At 40.1% G+C, this 18,404-nt stretch overlaps 1 protein-coding gene across 1 annotated transcript; it reads left to right on the top strand.

The window, feature by feature from the left end:
• Nucleotides 1-2,059: 2,059 nt before the first annotated feature.
• Nucleotides 2,060-13,584, top strand: LOC145408358 (glucoside xylosyltransferase 2-like). Its single transcript, XM_080279087.1, has 7 exons — nucleotides 2,060-2,639; nucleotides 4,641-4,782; nucleotides 5,267-5,401; nucleotides 10,388-10,580; nucleotides 11,524-11,673; nucleotides 12,751-12,923; nucleotides 13,370-13,584. The coding sequence occupies exons 1-7, from the start codon at nucleotides 2,290-2,292 to the stop codon at nucleotides 13,505-13,507; spliced, it is 1,281 nt and encodes a 426-aa protein (XP_080135213.1). The 5' UTR covers nucleotides 2,060-2,289; the 3' UTR covers nucleotides 13,508-13,584.
• Nucleotides 13,585-18,404: the final 4,820 nt, after the last annotated feature.

Below are 18,404 nucleotides of genomic sequence, written 5' to 3'. Positions count from 1 at the left end.
GAGGAAAATTAACACTACAGAGGGCAGGGAGGATATCAGGAAGTGTGGTGAATGATGAACAGGGATATTTCCGGCGTGAAAAGGGAAATACGTGGATTGAATATTGAGATGGGTAGATGCAGTGGTGACGAGATCATATGAAAAAGGATGCGGTATACTAATGACATACAGAACAGGAATAAAAAGTATGACAAGGTGGACAGGAAGGGGCTGCTGGTATTATGTATGTATGGTGTGTTTGGAAAATGGTTGAATATTGTAAAGAGCTGTAATGGCTGTAGTGATGCGTGTGGAAAAGTACTGTAGATGGATGTTTCAGTGAGTTTTTTAGTGACAAGTGTGTAATACTGTAAATATATAACGGTGAGGTTAAGAATGATTAGAACAAAACTGGTCAGTGTGGTGATGAACAGTGAAGGATGGAGTATTTTACTTTCAGTGTATGCAGACTGTACTATGCTACTCTCAATAGTGAACTGAATCTATTTAGGCAGGTTCAGAAGTGTAATCTATTAAATGTTTATGCCATCATCTTAGCCATCACCTTACTGTATAGACGTGATCCAATCCAGCTCCACTACTTGAACACATCTAATCAATGCCTCCACTGCTATGCACAATATAAAATGTTGACTTTCCTACTGTGTCCAAGTTCAGAGCCCAAAAGTTTTCAGTGTCTTACCTCCATGAAATACTCTGTACTGTACCTGCCGCGGTGTGGGCGATGCCAACCCAACGTTTCCAGAGATCCTTTTGGCTCTGTGGCAGGTGTGTGGAACTCTCAGCACCTGTCCAAATTACAGCAGTCTCTGAAGCACGTTTCATTTTTCATATTTTTTTCAATCTTTTTACAGCTTTGGAAGTTGCAGTGTCATAGATCTCCAGCAGATGTTTTTATTTAGTATATAGACAGATAAATAGATATAGATACATATGTAGCTTTAGGGGACAAGAAGAGATGAGAGGACGGAGAAAGCGGCAAAGGACAGAAGTAACAGAACTGGTAGGCTTGCATTTTTAAGAGTGTTTGCTCGGTGCACGGATGTTTTGATTGTAGTAATGTGTGTGTGTGTGTGTGTGTGTGTGTGTGTGCAAGAGGCAGCAGACATCGATCGGTTTGTGCTCTCGTCTCTCGTCATAGATTTCTCATAGGCTCAGCTGTATCGATCAGTGTCGCAGGCCGGTCATCTGAGTGTAACGTTAACAGGCACCAGCCCCATCTTCAGTGGAGACGGCTTGGAAGTTACAAATCACACTTTTTTTTTTTTCTTGTTGTTGTGGCTCTGTACGCATTATGAACCCGATGGAGTGCAGGCTGAAAGTGCCCATTCGTAGTCCACCATCCTCCTTTTGGTGCATTATGGAGGGAGTTGAGGAACGTTTTTACATTGCATGACCGAGCAGCGAAAATCCCCGCTTATACCGGTGCTAAACACGGGAAGGCGTTTTTCCCCAGTGCCCACACCCGTCTGTCAGGGACAAGCTGCAATCACAGCTGACGACTGAGAGGTCCCAACACTGTTCAGAACACGTAAGAAAATTTCCAAGCTGCTGATATTTCTTGCATGGCCCCGGGAAAGACATACTGCCATACTTTACCCAGCCACACCCTCTGCATCTCTACACTCTCCCCCCCCCCCATTATGTTATTAAATCTCCCTTCTTCAAGTGTAATTATGTATCTGTGTCCAGTGCCTTGTTAAGTGGCTGTTGAAAGCAGGGAACCGTCGAAAGGTCTTTTACATGTGCCTAGATGCATATATCAGTATATCTATCCAACTGTCTATTTCTGTCTATCTATCTATCTATCTATTATAGTGGAGAGAGAGAGAGAGAGAGAGAGAGAGAGAGAGAGAGAATGTATAGGATAAACCAGAGCACATGATTATGTAGTTTGTTCATTTTGTCATAAATGTTGGTTGACGCCTTTCTCCCACAGGCAATGCAGCGGGACGATAACGATAACATCATTCACAGGTCTTGAGATCTTGGATGACGCCAATGGACTTAAGGGATGCCATACAAGGGATGTTGAGTGACTATGCTATACCATTTGAAATTTTCATGTTTCAGTCGATGTAATTGAATTTCGAAATGACTCCAGGTGTATTTAAACTGAGTCCTTAAACATTAATATTGTATTTTTAAAAAAACTATCAACCGTAACAGATAGAGAAGAAGAAGAGGAAGCAGAAGTGACAGCAACAACATCGGGAAGGAGTCAACAACACAGGGGAGAGAACATAGTGTGTGCAGTATGATATCGCTTTACACATTACGCCTGTTAAAATGAAGTGTATATGTCGATTGTTAATACTGAGTGTAGCAATACTGTTCGTATTAATTATGATTGGGGCGGTAGGTGATGTTTCTCGACTATTTGATTTTGGTTTTCGAACGAACTTGGTGCCTGCCCAAGGTAAACTGGGCTCCAGTCCCTTGACGCCAGATCAACGCCCCCTTTCACCCAGTATTAGTAGTACGACTATTATGAGGAATGATGGTGATAAAAATACGTCTAAACTACACGTTCAGGAGAATTATATAAAAGCCGAGAGGAGCAACATCGTACGTGAACAACAGTTGGTGAGGAGTGCCAGTAGTGACCTGAAAATGTCAAGTGGAAAACCCATACACAGGTAATGAAAAGATCCCCTTTGGTGTTTTTTTTTTTTTTTAAATAGGTAGCCATGAAAACCAGTCTACATCAGAACCGTTTGCATTCCTATTTCTGTGGTCAAACACTAGTCTAGGAAAGCCAATATCCAGATTTGTCGTTATATGGAAAATTTATAATGTTTTAAAAGCATGGAATAATATAGCTAGTAAACTTTCAGTTTTTTGTCATATATAAGTACACATTTGGTGGAAAATTTTAAGTATTTTGTAACCATGGAACTATTGGGAAAGTTTGTTTTCTCCCATATTTTAGTATACATTTAGCTGAAAATTTTGAACATTTGTATGCATGGATTAATTGGTAAATATTCAATTTCTTCCAATATTTACCAGTAAAGTACACATTTGGGGGTCATTTTCTGCTTTTATAGAATCATCAGTTGTGCAATATTCTCTTGGGGTGTTGTCTTTTGAAATTAATTTGTTTTTATACCTTCCTGTGTATTGCGGAGGATGGCTTTACATTGAATGACAAGCCTAATGGTGTCCTATATGCCAGGAAACCATTTTCAGTGCTGGGTGGTAGCCATATAACCAACCCACATAAGTTACCTACATGTCAGCAAGTGGGTTGGCGGAGGGTTAGTTCATTCATTCATTTTTTTCATTCATTGCCAGACGCCATGTATCCCAGACGGGGTGGCCAATGGCATAGAGTTAATTGTTTCACAGGGAGGGGCACTAATCCTCCACCAACCCCACTTGACACGTAGGGATGCCAACAGCATCTGGTATTCCCAGGCGGTCACCCATCCAAGTACTAACCAGACCCAACGTTGCAGGGTTAGTTCACCTCTCTGTAAAAAACAATTAAAAGACAAATGGCCACCCCTTGTGGGAGTATGGCATCTGGCTATAGATTGATACAGTAGATAGAAATCATGTGACCCTTTCTCCTTACCAGTAACTATCCATCCATCCATTGCCAGACGCCATGTATCCCACACGGGGTGGCCAAGGGCTTAGAGTTAATTGTTTTACAGGGAGGGGCACTAATCCTCCACCAACCCCACTTGACACGTAGGGATGCCAACAGCATCTGGTGTTCCCAGGCGGTCACCCATCCAAGTACTAACCAGACCCAACCCAGATTAAAATTATTATTTAATGTACTTTCAACATAAGTGTCAGAGAAGGGAAGGTATTTGCACAGATGAGATATAACTATACAACACTTGTAAAACAACCGGATCCATTAGGGGTTGAAACGAGAATGATGTCCCTACCCTAACCTAATCTAACCTTACCTAACCTATCAAAACCAGTTTAATGAAACATGTCCTAACCTAATATAACATCCCATATTGTAACCAAGTCAAACTAAAGCTAACATTAATGTCTACCTTCTCCTCCCTTATCACCAAGCTCCACGAACTTTGGGGTAATGTGTCGTCTGAAATTTCATGGTTGTAAATATTCATTTGCAAGTTTATTTCATAAAGAGTAAAGTGCCGGTAGGTATTGTACCATTCAGTATTTAACTGGCAAAATAGTCACCAGATTCCATGGTTGTATGGTACGGTACATAGGCACAGATTAATCCATTTCCGTTTACCCTGAAAATGAGCCCCACACCATGTACAGTACATGATATGAAATGCTTGGAGTGTTTCATTTTAAAGTAGAGGGTTTGTGTATTGTAGAAATTACTTGATAGTTAGGGATATACACAAGTAGAATCTGACAGCTGTATCTTGAAGATTTCAGTAGGGATATAAGTTATACTGTATACAGTACAGTATTTGAAATTGATATATGGTACCTTAAGTGTAATTTTTTTGTGTTGCTGTGAAATTCCCCATGTATTACCAGATTAGTGTTAAATATATTACAGCCTACTAAGTGAGAGACACCAGATGTTTCTAACTTTTGGGGGAGCAGTTCACAGTATTAATATTGGATAGCCAGCTACAGTAGCTACACAGTGTAGCATTTGCTAATAAGCTGAATTTGGATTTCAGAATGGTTATAGCAGTTGTGTGTTGTGGAGATCGCTTGAATGAAACCCAGATAATGTTAAAGTCTGCTGCAGCTCTCTCTCAGTCACTGTTGAAGTTTATTGTATTCACAGAAGATAATATGAAGCCTGTATTCAAAAATATGGTAAGTAATTGGATAGCATGCATACAGTCTGCCCTTGGTTAATGCATCATTTTGTAGTGTGATTTTCCTTAGAATGAGATGTGATATTGTCTCCATGCTTCAACAAAAGCAATAAAACAGGGCCGTTATGCAGGGTCATGTGATTCATTCATGGCAGGCCGAAGTGTGATGTCACTTCACATGATTGTATTTGGCTCCTGTGTTTGCTTTTTCTGTGGTGCATGTATTTTCTTTTTTTATGTGTGTGTTGTATACCGTATTGTGTCTGTTGTGACAAGATACACTATTTTGGGTAATTCTGATGCAATTTAAAATAGTGTTTCCAGGATTAAAGGAAGAAATAAAAACTGTTTACCGGTAATATATGGCAAAAAATACTGTTATGTTGTACTACTACTGCAGTTACTGTGAAAATGTGAAATTAGATATAAAAAATATTATGATGGTTAGTACCTTAAATACCGGTATGTTGCTATTTCTGCAGGTGTTATCGTGGCCGGCAGCAGTACAAGAGAGGATATCACTGGAACTCCACAGCATAACCTTCCCACCGGGACAAGATGCAGCCACTTGGAGGACACTTTTCAAACCTTGTGCATCACAGAGGCTTTTCATACCAGTAAGTAGTGGCTGATATTGTTTATCATTTTGAAATATCTGTGTTATTATAAATGTCAGTTAGTTCATCCCCCCTGGGGGTAGGGGGGTTTCAAGAATACTTCCCCAGTATCCCTGCTTGTTGTACGAGGCGACTAAAAGGGTTGGTGGTGGGTTAGTGCCCCACCCCGTAAAAAGAACTAACTAAAAAAGCGAATAAAGCGCCTCGTACCCAGACGGACCATACGTTGACGACTAAGGAACGGACAAAGGACATTCTTAGGGTGGGAACATGGAATGTGAGAAGAGTGAACGATGAAGTGAAAGAGAGATTGTTCAGGTGCTTGAGGATGCAAAAGTGGATATATGTGGATTGACTGAAACTAAATGGAAAGGTGAAAGGGTGAGAGAATGGGAATATGGTGTAGGTATATGTGCGGGAGTCAGTGAGAATGAGAGGGCAAGAGAGGAAGTATGTCTGATGATAAGCAAGAAGTGGAAGGAGAATATAAGAGAGTATGGAACAGTGGGTGCAAGGATTGTATGGGTGAGGATGAAAGTAGGTATACAAGCATGGGCGATTGTATGTGTGTATGCTCCAACAGAGGATCGAGTGGCAAGAGTGAAAGATGAGTTTTGGGCGAGAGTAGAAGCATGTATGGACAAGTTTGAGAGGAGCGAGAGAGTGCTGTTGATTGGAGACATGAATGGCAAAGTTGGGAATGTACGAGTGGATGGAGTGGTTTGTCAGTGGGGTGTGCCAGCTGAAGTAGATGGGAATGATAGTGCTTTGGTGGACATCTGTGCTTGTAAGGGGTTGGCAATAGCCAACACCTACTTTCGTCATAAGATGATCCACCGGTATACATGGAGAGTAATGAGGAGGATGGATGGTGAACTTGTTGAACAAAAGGCAATGATAGACTACGTGTGTGTGGATGAGCGAATGAGAAGACAAGTGTTGGATGCAAGAGTGTGGAGAGGGTGGGGGAATGGAGTCTCGGACCATCACTTAGTGATGGCCAAGGTAGAGCTGCAAAGAAAGTGGTTGAGGAGACGAAGGGGAAGACAGGAGGAAGCAGCTCCTGTGAGAAGAGTGGAGAAATTGCAAGATAGTGAGAAAATGGCAGAGTATAAGAGCATAGTGGAAGAAAGATTGGGAAGGCATGAGCTAGAGCAGATGGAAGGGGTGGAAGACGTATGTAAGATATTCATGGAAGAGATAGGCGCAGCGTGTGAGGCGGTTTGTGGAGTGAGGAGGAGATGCAAGGGACAGCATGGTGGAATGATGAGGTGAAACGAGCTGTGGAACAAAAGAAGAAGGCATATGGTGAATGGTTGGCGAGTAGAGGTAGGGGAGAAGATGAGAGAGAGAAGAGAGAGGTATATGTGAGCAGGAGAAGGGAGGTTAAGAGACTGGTGAAGGAGAGTAAGAAGAAAGTGGATGAAGAGTTTGGGAGGAATCTGAGTGTGAAATGGAGGGAGAGTAAGAAATTGTTTTGGAAGGAGGTAAAGAAAGTAAGGCAGTGTGAAAGGGGAAATAGTAGGGGAGTGAAAGATAGGAATAATAGATTGTTGGTGGAGAAGAGAGAGAAATTGAGGAGATGGAAGGAGCACTTTGAGGATTTGTTGAATGTAGAGAGTGAGAGCAGTGTGAGTATAAGTGGTTGGGGAATGGCTGGGAGAAGAAGAGATGAGAGGAGGGAGGAAGTAGTGGAAGCGATGAAGAAGATTAAGCTGGGAAAGGCCCCAGGAATTGATGGAGTGTGTGGTGAAATGCTTAGGTATGGGGGTGAGATTGTTGTGGAGTGGATATGGAAGTTGTGTAGATTGGCTTGGGAAGAGGGAAGGGTTCCAGAGGACTGGAAATCAGGTATAATTGTTCCTCTGTACAAAGGAAAAGGGGAAAGAGAAGTATATATGTGGTAACCATAGGGGTATTTGCCTTCTTAGTGTGACTGGTAAAATATATGGTAGAGTACTCATTGATAGGGTTAGGCATATGACAGAGGAGCTAGTTGGAGAAGAACAAGGGGGATTTAGGAAGGGAAAAGGGTGTGTAGATCAGATATTTGTTCTAAGATGTTTAGTGGAGAAGTATCTAGAGAAGGGAAGGAAAGTGTATGCTGCCTTCATGGACTTGGAGAAAGCTTATGACAGAATAGATAGGCAAGGTATGTGGAAGGTATTAAGAATATATGGAGTGGAGGGGAAATTGTTGAGTGCTGTGAAGAGTATGTACGAGGGAGCTAGGGCTACGGTGCGAGTGGATGGTGAGCTGAGTGAGTTCTTTGATCTCAATGTGGGACTGAAACAGGGATGTGTGATGTCTCCATGGCTGTTTAATATATATATGGTTAAGCAACGTTGGGTCTGGTTAGTACTTGGATGGGTGACCGCCTGGGAACACCAGATGCTGTTGGCATCCCTACGTGTCAAGTGGGGTTGGTGGAGGGTTAGTGCCGCTCCCTGTAAAACAATTAACTCTGAGCCGTTGGCCACCCCGTTTGGGATACATGGCGTCTGGCAATGGATGGATGGATGGTTGTAAAGGAGGTGCAAGGTAGGGCAGTGGATGTGGGGCTGGCCCTAATGAATGAGGGTGAGATTTGGAAGCTTCCGGTGTTGCTGTTTGCTGGTGATACAGTATTGTTGAGTGAAGATGAATGGGAGTTGCAAGGTTTGGTGAATGAATTTGGGACAGTGTGTAGGAGGAGGAAGCTGAAAGTTAATGTAAACAAAAGTAAAGTTATGGTGTTTGAGAGGAATGAAGTCACAGAGTGTGCAGTGAGGTTGGATGGTGAGGATATGGAGAATGTGAGTGCATTCAAGTACTTGGGTAATGTGATGAGTAAGGATGGAACTTTGGGGGATGAAGTACGTGAAAGGGTACAGCAGGGAAGGAAGGTTGTTGGTACACTGAAAGCAGTGATGAGAAATAGGGAGGTGAGTATGGAAGTTAAGAAGTCACTGCATGATGGTATTGTGATCCCTACCCTGACATATGGAAGCGAGGCATGGACCTTGCAAGAGGGGAACAAATCAAGAGTGAGAGCAGTGGAAATGAGTTACTTGAGAGGAGCATGTGGAATGACGTGGAGGGACAGGTTGACGAATGAAGAAGTGAAGGAACGTTGTGGGGTAGATGTGGATGTGGTTGAGAATATTAGGAGAAATACACTGAGGTGGTTTGGACATGTGGAGAGAATGGAGAATGAAAAACTGACTAAGAGGGTGTATGTAGGTGAGGTGGAGGGAGGGAGAGGGAGGGGTAGACCGAGGATGAGGTGAAGGGATGGAGTTGAGAGGTATATGAGGGAGGGGGGGGTGAGTTGGGGGGAGGGTAGTCAAATGGTGGGTGACAGAGTGACTTGGAGGCGTTTTGTCTGCGGCCACCCTTTGCGGGATTAGGGCGTCGGGCTATAGATAGATAGATAGATAGTTCATCATGAAATTCCATCACCCCTTCACCTATTCAAGTTTCTCTCCATCTTCTTGCTCATCACACAGTTGCTTTTTTTTTTTTTCATGTTACCACTCAGACATTCATAAAGGTATGAACCAATTTGCAAACATCACCTTTCACCATTGGCATTAAAACTTACAAAATATATGATTTTTACTTTTCTAAACTGATAAGAATCACTTGGAGTTAGCAAGAATAAAGCATAAAATAAGTTTAAAGTGGTTCCATGGGATCAAGGAAATTTTTGAAATTACTAATTGGTTATGGACATGAATGGAAGATTGAGGGTTACTGATTTATTTACTCTGACTGGCCATTGTTGGTGAATGAGGATGCAGTGCTGTATTTTGCTGTAACATGGATGTAGTGTTTTTGGGTCTTGTGGAAGAGATGTGGTGCCATGTCTCATTATATAACATATCTCATCCAACCAACTTCATCCCTTGTCATTTCCTTATTCTGCTTAGCATCCATATCTTACATTCTCATGCAATCAGCTTCTGTCTTCATCCACCTTCATCTCGGTATACCACACCTCCTTCCACCCTCACCTCTTTCATGTACAGTAATCCCTCGATTATCCAACGTAATAGAGCCAAAGGCATGTCTGGGTAATAGCTCTGTCCATATAATGGACTTCTCCCCTGTTCCCCCTTCGTACATAACCAGACTTTGAAATCAGTGTAAAATGTCACTACAGTACATCGTACAACACTTGTTCCTGTTGTTTAATACTACTCTGTCTGGTCAGGCAGACCTCTAAGCCACAGCCAAGCAATTACCATGGTCAGGCAGACCCATCAACCACAGACAAACAGTCACCATTGCTGGGCCATACCCTGGAGTGACATGAAAAAAATGGCTGCACAAGAAAAATGCAGTGGACACACCAAGTATAGTGGTAAAATGGAATAAAATCATAGTAAAATAGAATAAAATCATGGCACAGTACGGTAAGCTAGAATAAAATTGTCGGCACTCGTGATTCAACCATCCCGCATCAGTCTTACCCAGGATCTCCTGCTTCTTCAGAGTCACCACTACCCACTTCCCTTTCCCTGATGGATGAGCCATCATCACACACCCTAGGAAGAGGCTTGCAAGGAGTAGCAAGGCTGGAAGTAGGTAGGGAACAACCACAAAAGCCACCACTTGCGCCACCATAACAACTGAGAGGAGCTGTTCACTACAATGTCGCCGCATGGGAACTTAGAACGACTGAGGAGGGGTCTCTAGCGGACGCTGGATGAACCACCCAGCCAGACAGGGGGACACCACCAGGCTATTCCCACCCGGCTTGGTGAAAATGTTCACATGGCCATAATTTCCACCCAGATGCATGCATTTTGTCCAGATAAAATGGAAAGATGTACGAATAATGGCTTTGAACAGCCAGATCAGTGCCCGGGTAGCTAATGGATCGTCCAGGTAATGGACGTTCAGATAATGTAGGGATTGCTGTACACCCATTTCACCACCCAGTCACTTATATACACCCATTTCACATCCCACACTCACTCATACCTGTTTCACCACCCACAGTCATTGTTGATGAATGAAGATGCACTGCTGTATGTTGACACTGATGTAGTGTTCCTGAGTCCAGTGGAGGAGGTGTGGCGCCACTTCCATGCCATGAATTCGTCACACATGGCAGCTGTGGCACCAGAGAGTGAGGACCTTGCCACTGGATGGTATAATCGCTTTGCCAAACACCCTTACTATGGCAGGCTAGGTATGGATTTATTTGTATAGTATTTTAGTGTTCAAAATTGCTCCACATTAAGGTCCTGTAGATATCTTAGTTTTAAACCCTTCTCTCTGATGATGTACTGTGTTTTTTTAGTGCATTATTGTTGTAACAAGGTTCAGCTGAATGTGAACCAATGAACTGCAGGCTGAAGTTACCCTTCAGCTGTCCATCATCCTTGTTTTGGGGGATAGGGAAGAAATTCAAGAACATGTGTATGGCTGGGTATGTTGGTGCCACTACATGAAGGTGTTTCCCTCCACTTTAAGTTAATTTTTGCCACTACCAAACAGTTTTATTTAGCACAGGAGAGTACCCTAGTGGTGAAAGGGGTTGTGCAGGCTGTATGTAACCCCTCCATTTTGAATTGTCCATCCTAAACTGAATAAAATAATTTGGACTTAGCAAAAATAAAACATGAAATATGTTATATCGAAAGTGCCAACCTGCCTATCCCAAGTATGTCATTCATAAGCTGCTTTAAATTGTCTTGTGTAAACCTGGCAAAATTAAAATAATTGTTTTTGGGTGAAATGAAGGGGCTTATGCTCAGTCTGGCATCAGTTTGTGTCCAATAATCCCACAAGCTTCAGTAAAGCATTGATTCTGTGGCAATTGGAGTAATATGTTCCCATACATATTAATATTTGTTATAAGTCTGTTAGAAATTCCGGTATTTGAAACAGTAATATGAATTTGGCGTGAACAATGGTTAAATATAACCATCTCTTGAGGTTCAGCAGGCATTCCACGTAGCATCTTGTATCCGTTTTATTTTATTTATTTATTTTATTTTTTTCTGTTGTTGAAGATATTTGGATGAAGAGAATAAATATTAATTGATACTGAAATTAGAGTGGTCTCTCACACCATACTTCTCCCTCCATAAACCAGTTGCTTCAGTTCTAATGCTGTGATGTTGCCACAGGTGTGAACTCTGGAGTGATGTTGATGAATCTGACCCGCCTACGTCAGTTTGGCTGGGAGGAATATGTAGTGCCTATTTACCAGCACTACCGCTTGGCCATCAGGTGGGGCGACCAGGACATCATCAACATTATCTTCCACTTTCATCCTGGTCAGTCTCATGACTGCTTATCCTCTGTACTGTCAGTGAACTGATTAGTTAGACTTTTCAAATCATGTAGGCTAGCCTTTGTATAGTTCTAGCTGATAAATATTTTTCAACTAATTTGTCATGTGAGTAAATTGTTCAGGTTTTCAGTTGTATTATTGTTGTTATTTGTTGTATCATCACTGAAAGTCGTACAAGCTAGAGTTATGGTACCTTAGCTAGTTTTTTGATAAAGTATACTGGCTGAGGATGTGTATCAGCAAAGAGAACTGTTCATAAGCAAGTCAGGTTTTAAGCAGAAATGTAAAGCTATCTAAATATTATGGGAGACAGCAGTCCTCAGCCCGGTGACTATGCTGAGACAGAACTCTCACCCCCAACTGCACTTCTGTGTGAGAAGAAGAAACAAATAATTGGATGACAGATGTTGTTTCCTAAGGTGCCTCTGTATTGTCCTCAGGAATGAATATTATGTGGCATAGGTTGGAATGAGTGTGAAAGGCTTAATTTATGAAGTGCTTTTAGAGACCAGAAATAGAGTACTGTAGTTGATCTAAAGATAGTGAGAGGGTTATTGCCAAGTTCAAATCATAATGCAGTGTCAACAAAGAATAGAAATTGGAACATAGGGAATTGTGAGAGAAATTAGAAACCAGGAATGGAAGAGGCAGTCCAAAAAACATTAATCCAGCCACCAAGAGCCTCCTCAGTGTAAGGCAGTTAATGTGAAACAGTGGAGAAAAACATTTTTCTGGTGACATTGTAATTTGTACAGTAATTAGGAATTTGTGATTGTGAGGGCCTGAGAGTGAGGAGGGTTAGGTATGTTGGGTGAAGTGTGGGCCAGGATGGAATGCAGGATTTTTGTGGATGTTTTTTTTTTTTTTTTTTTTTTTTTTTTTTTTTTTTTTACATTGGGTCAGGGAACTTGCATCAGGATCTTCACTTCTCCTTTAGTCCATATTCCCCAAGAGATAGATTAGCCTTCCTCTTAATCTTTGCAACTCATGTAAACATGGGAATTGAGCTCAGGTTGATGATAGCATTGTACTTTTATTTCTTATCTCCTATTCCCCACAGACAAGTTGTATGTGTTTGGGTGTGAATACAACTTCCGCTCTGACCATTGTATGTATATGAGTGTGTGCAGTGGTGCAGAGAAGCGAGGTATTTTTGTGCTACATGGCAGCCGTGACACCTTCCACAACAAAAAGCAACCAGCATTCAGAGCTGTATACCAGGCATGGAATGAGGTAATCTTATTATTCAGTTTATATTTTTGCACTTATGCATGCATATTCATATAATATACATGTTTGTGTGTTATAACCATACTCATTTGTTCATCCAAAACCTACTTTACCATGCCTTAATGATTATGATGTGCAAATGTAATGGTAATTGGCTAATCATATTGACCAGTTTAAATTTGTACATTCATCGTGTTTTGTTACATCACTAATTGTCCAGTCATCCTTACAAAAATCATCACTCATCAGATCAACTCCCTCCACAAATGCTCGTAAGTGACCTTCTTCATCCATTCATCATGTTTTGTTACATCAATAATCATTCATTTTTTCCTACAAAAAACATCACTCATCAAACGAACTCCCCCCATAAGTGCTCATAAGTGACCCTCTTCCTGTATCACTCTCATTGATAATGATTGGTAAGCCAGACTTGCTGTTGTTTACAGTATGAGCTTGGGCAGGATCTGCGTCAGAACCTGTACTACCCCATGCAGCGTTTCCTCCTTAAGACTATTTCAACCAACTGTGGCAAGCTTCACAGTGCTTACCTCAAGGTCATGGGATCCCTGGTACAGCTCAGATGACTCCCTGGAATTTAGGCCTTCATATTACTTCATAGTATAGGTTTGTCATACTGGTTCCTCTAGTCTTTCCAGTGTAATTTTTTTATGCTTATTAATGTAAATATTAAAGTTTTGTAGCCTCGAAAATATTGTACTGTATTGCAATATTTTGATATACGCTGTATAGTCATTGCAGAGGATGATTATGTAAATGATGATGGGAGTTGGGTATATTTGATACATTGTTCAAAGTGTTGGTTCACAAAATATTCTTTTTCACTTTCAATAATCTTTTTACTACAAAGATTTTTTTTCATAACATTGTCGGGTTTTAGCCAGAATAAAATACTTCGGTGCAACAGTATCAATAAATTTTCCAGGCAGCTTATATAAGGTACATTAGACCTTTGTGCCTTTACATTTTATAGAAGAATATGCAGCATAATATCCATCTGGTAATTTTATAAAATGTTCACATGTTTATTATTAACCACATTTCTAGACTGACATCTCCTTTAGCAAATCCTTCTTATCTCTGAATGATTTTGTTCTGCATGGGAGAGATATTTTCAGTTGGAAGGATCAGATGTTTCCTTCGTAGATATCTTCAGCATGAGAGAACTTTCCCAAGTGTAATAAGATCATCTGACTGTGAGATAATAAGCTAAAATCATACATCAGAAAGTGTAGAGGGAAAGGGACTGTAAAACTCAGAAGTGTAAGTACAGCATATACAGTCAGGGATAAAAGTTCACGTACAGTCCACCGTGTCCATTTCACAGATAGGCCTGTTTGTCACTTTCCTTCTTGATACAGCATAGCAGAGAAAATCATTTGTAGGACAGAGAACATACCAAGTCTTTCTCAGCTTAGGTAAGTGAGAGGTAGAGGAGGTGAAAAATTAGGTGATCTTTTGTCCCTGCCTTTATAATGACTTGCATGTATGTCTAGCAGAATAACAGTAAATAGAACATCAGCCCGGGGCCCTATGCTCTTGCTGGTGAAAAAAAGGATTGGTTGATAAACAGATGAGTGAAGAATATTTTTAAATATCTGGTGATGGAATAATATTTTGGGAGCTGTAGAAGATGCACTGCTCTAGGCAGACAGCAGTGTAGTAGTGGCAAAAAGCCTCAAGACCCTTGTCATTAAGTTTAGGTATTTATGTATAAGTAGTCCAGTAGATTTCTTCCTGTAGTTTCTTTGTAATTGTGTTCATCATATTTGTGGCATTTCAGTACCACCTCTGGAACTGAGTGAAGAATGTTCATCCTTAGCAACCCCTCATGGTTAATTTTATGGTTAAGATTGTGGGCTCCATATTTATTTCATTCATAGATTTATTTATTTATTTTTTTCCAGTTCTCAAAACATTTTTCAGATAGAGTAAGCATGCATGCTTATGTGGAAGGTCAACATATCTTCGTATAGTATACAGAACTACTGTATTATGTAAAATGTTTAAGGTTCATGAAGCATAGAAGATAAGATAATGTTCATGTTTATTTGTGTGCCATAGAATCAGGGACAGGAGTATATATTTATTGTTATTATATATTTGTATATAAGTTATTGTACACCCACAAAAAAATTATTTTGTACCCCTGGGCATAATGAGTCTTGGAGTGTGTCATAGAAGTGAAATCTTGTTAATTTTTTAGTGATGGTTAGTTGGAATTCTTGGTGTGTGTCAAATGGTGTCAGACTTCAATGGGGCAGAATGATTTTTTAATGAGTGTTCATAATACTAAGAACAGTCTGTCACTAGTCAAACAGAATTTTATTCTCTAGTAAAAATTAGATAAACATTCATTGGTTCACTGTGGTATGTAGTGTAAGATGGCAGCTGTTCAGCAGTCAACAGTGTTAATACAGGCACACCATCAGTTTTCCAGCAACTAATGGTCTGACATCTGTTGCAGCTAAAATTGAAATTCTTGCAACTCCCACACGTTTACTGGGCGGCCACAGATGGTGTTGTGTATGGCATACTGCCACTTAACTGTGTGTACTGCAGTTAATGGTTGTGATCCCTGGATTTTGTGTGATTCACCTATCCATCATACAATCCTGTATTGCCTAATTAGGATCATAGGAGTCCTGGACTAGGCAATTCAGTACAAATAATTAATGTGAGAGTGCCACCTGCTTGCCTTGGAGTGGTATTTGATGAATGAAAACCCCACAAATGAGGCTGGTCACCCTTGCTTTAAATGTCGGAACTGAGTTGCCTAGCCTTGGGGACCTACAGTTGTTTATACGAGGCAAACTGGCATTAGATGATGAATGAATTCAAATAAACCCTGATCACCCCTTCAATTGAAACCCTGATGGGCCATATCTGGTTGGAGCACCTTAACCCACTAGACCACCAGGCATTTGTTTGTTGGTTTTATAGTCACTAGCCAATGGATTAAGTAAATTATTTGCCTTGTCATTCAGTGAACAGTCACTTGAAAGTATCATTACATAAAGTGAATGGATGTTAGGCATTCTCACCAACCACAGAGGTAATTTTTTTTTTTTTTTTTTTTTTTTTTTTTTTTTTGCACAGTAATTTAAAGTTAAGTTTTAGTATTCATATACTTCTGTTCTCCCCTCTTTGTTTGGATCTCACCTCACCCTGTCATTGAGGTGGGCATTAGGGTGATATAATGATGATGATGATGATGGCAGAAGTCGTCCAGAACTATGAGTTGAGGATTTAAAAATTTGTATTGCCGTCAGCATTGTTACTGTACTACTTGTATGTTTGGTAAAGTGGGAACTTAAGCAAAGGTTAATATTCATAAGGTCATGAAAGTTCATAACATCATCTGTCAGCTAGGTGGTAAGTGAGGCATAATAAGCATTCCATATGTATTCACGTTTTTATAACTATGTTTTTCTGACCAGCGGTTTACAGAAAGAGAATTATGTCTAGTCATAGTGTGCAAGGTAGGGTAAGAAAGTTCTTCGTATTTGATTTCGATCATGTTTTTGTTAATGTCAGAGTTTGGTACTGATTTTTTTTTTTCTCTCTCTCTCTCTCATTATGTTGTAATAATGACATGAGCCATAATATAAGTAGTTACTACACTGGAGCACAGTGAGTACTGTATTATTGTTTATGGTACATGTACCATACTGTATTTAATTGTAACTAATTGTAGGGAAGACTGTGTGGACAGTTTACATACCCCATGGAATATTCTATTCATCCATCCATCATCCAATCCTACATTGCCCCATGAGGAGCGTGGGAGCCTGGGGCTAGGCAGTTGGTCCCGACATTTAAGATGGAATATTCTAGATAAACAAATTACTGTCTAGAATGCAAAGCATGTAGAAAAAAATCTGCTTCTTTGGAATGAGCCTTCCCTTTACTGTTCATGAACATTTATCATAATGACAGCCACCCATGTTCAGTGTAGCACTGGCTACAACAAAAGTTACAAGAACACATAGGACAGGATTTTAGAGCAAGACAACAGTACAGATTAAAATAAAATTTTATTAATAACCTTATATATTAATAAACAGATAAAAATACAGTACAGTACTTCAGTGTTCTTTGACTAGTTTTTTATCATCCAGGTATTGCGGAATGCAAATTTCTGTTTGGTACAGTTGTTTAAAAGCCACTCTGTATAATATATTTACAGACAGTATGATATGCTTATCTTTTCTCTCTCTCTCATCAAATTATATTCTGCTGTCGATGGTCTGCTGTTAATAAATGGTACTTTAACCCTTTAAACAGTGCTGCATTTAGCTGAAAGTGTACATATATTCAGGATTGGTCATTAACCCTCTCATACAGGAGGGCTTCGTTAAAAAAAAAAAAAAAAAAAAACTGCTCGCACTTTTTCGATGCAGGTTGCAACCAAGTGAAATCCAACCACTTGCACTTTTTCAACGCAGGTTGCGTCCAACAACATAGGTTGTGTTATTTTTTCGCCACAATTTTCGGTTGCGTAATTGCGGCACTCCAATCGGATTGAGCTGGTGAAAGTTTATATCCATGGGATGGTTGGGGTTATTGCTCACATAATGCCACTCAGGGATGAGTGAGGCTGGTCACTCTTACCTTCAATGTCAGGATCAACTTGCCCAGCCCCGGGGTCCTACGCCTGTCATGGGACAACGTAGGATTGTATGATGGATGGATGAATGATTCAACTTTCTCCCCTGCCCTCATTTATAACTGTATTGTTATGAAATAACTACATGTTATAAATGAATAAATGATCTTCCTAATGAGCAGAAAAAGAGAGAAAATAAATTACCATATTATATTGTTCACTCATTTATTCAACACTGATTTCTCACAGATATATAGACATTTTGTCAGTGCTTGTTGAAAGTTGTAGAGCATTCAGTAAGCATTAACAAAATGTTTATACTGTATATGTAAAACAAAGGCATTGAATAAATAAGTGAATGAAAAAATATGGTACTGTACAGTAATTTCTTTTTTCTTTTTTCTTCTTTCATTAGGAAGATCATTTATTCATTTATAACATGTAGTAATTATATAACAATACAGTTACAAATAAGGGAAGGGGAATGAAATGATTGGGAACATTTTATGATGTTGAGCCAGCTGCTACTAGAGTGGCTGGGTGTGGCCAAAGACTGTACCGGTAAGATATTTCTGTTTTGAATGCCATAAAAATCTTTCTAATAGAGCTTGAAGTGTCATTTTTTTACGAAAATCATTGCAAATAAATGCTCTACAACTTTCTCAACAAGCATTGAAAAAATGTTTACATACCTGTGAGAAATCAGTGTAGAAGAAATGAGTGAATGATAAAATATGGTAATTTTGTTCATTAGGAAGATCATTTATTCAATCATAACATGTAGCAATTTCATAACAACACAGCTATAAATAAGGGCAGGGGAGAAAGTTGAATGGAAACATTTTCTGATGTCG

The sequence above is a fragment of the Coenobita brevimanus genome, chromosome 8 (genome assembly GCF_032717465.1).
Source record: "Coenobita brevimanus isolate Jiangsu-jjx chromosome 8, ASM3271746v2, whole genome shotgun sequence".
Taxonomy (NCBI): Eukaryota; Metazoa; Arthropoda; class Malacostraca; order Decapoda; family Coenobitidae; genus Coenobita; species Coenobita brevimanus.
Note: the sequence above shows the minus strand (reverse complement) of the source record. Positions and strands in the feature narration are given on the sequence as shown.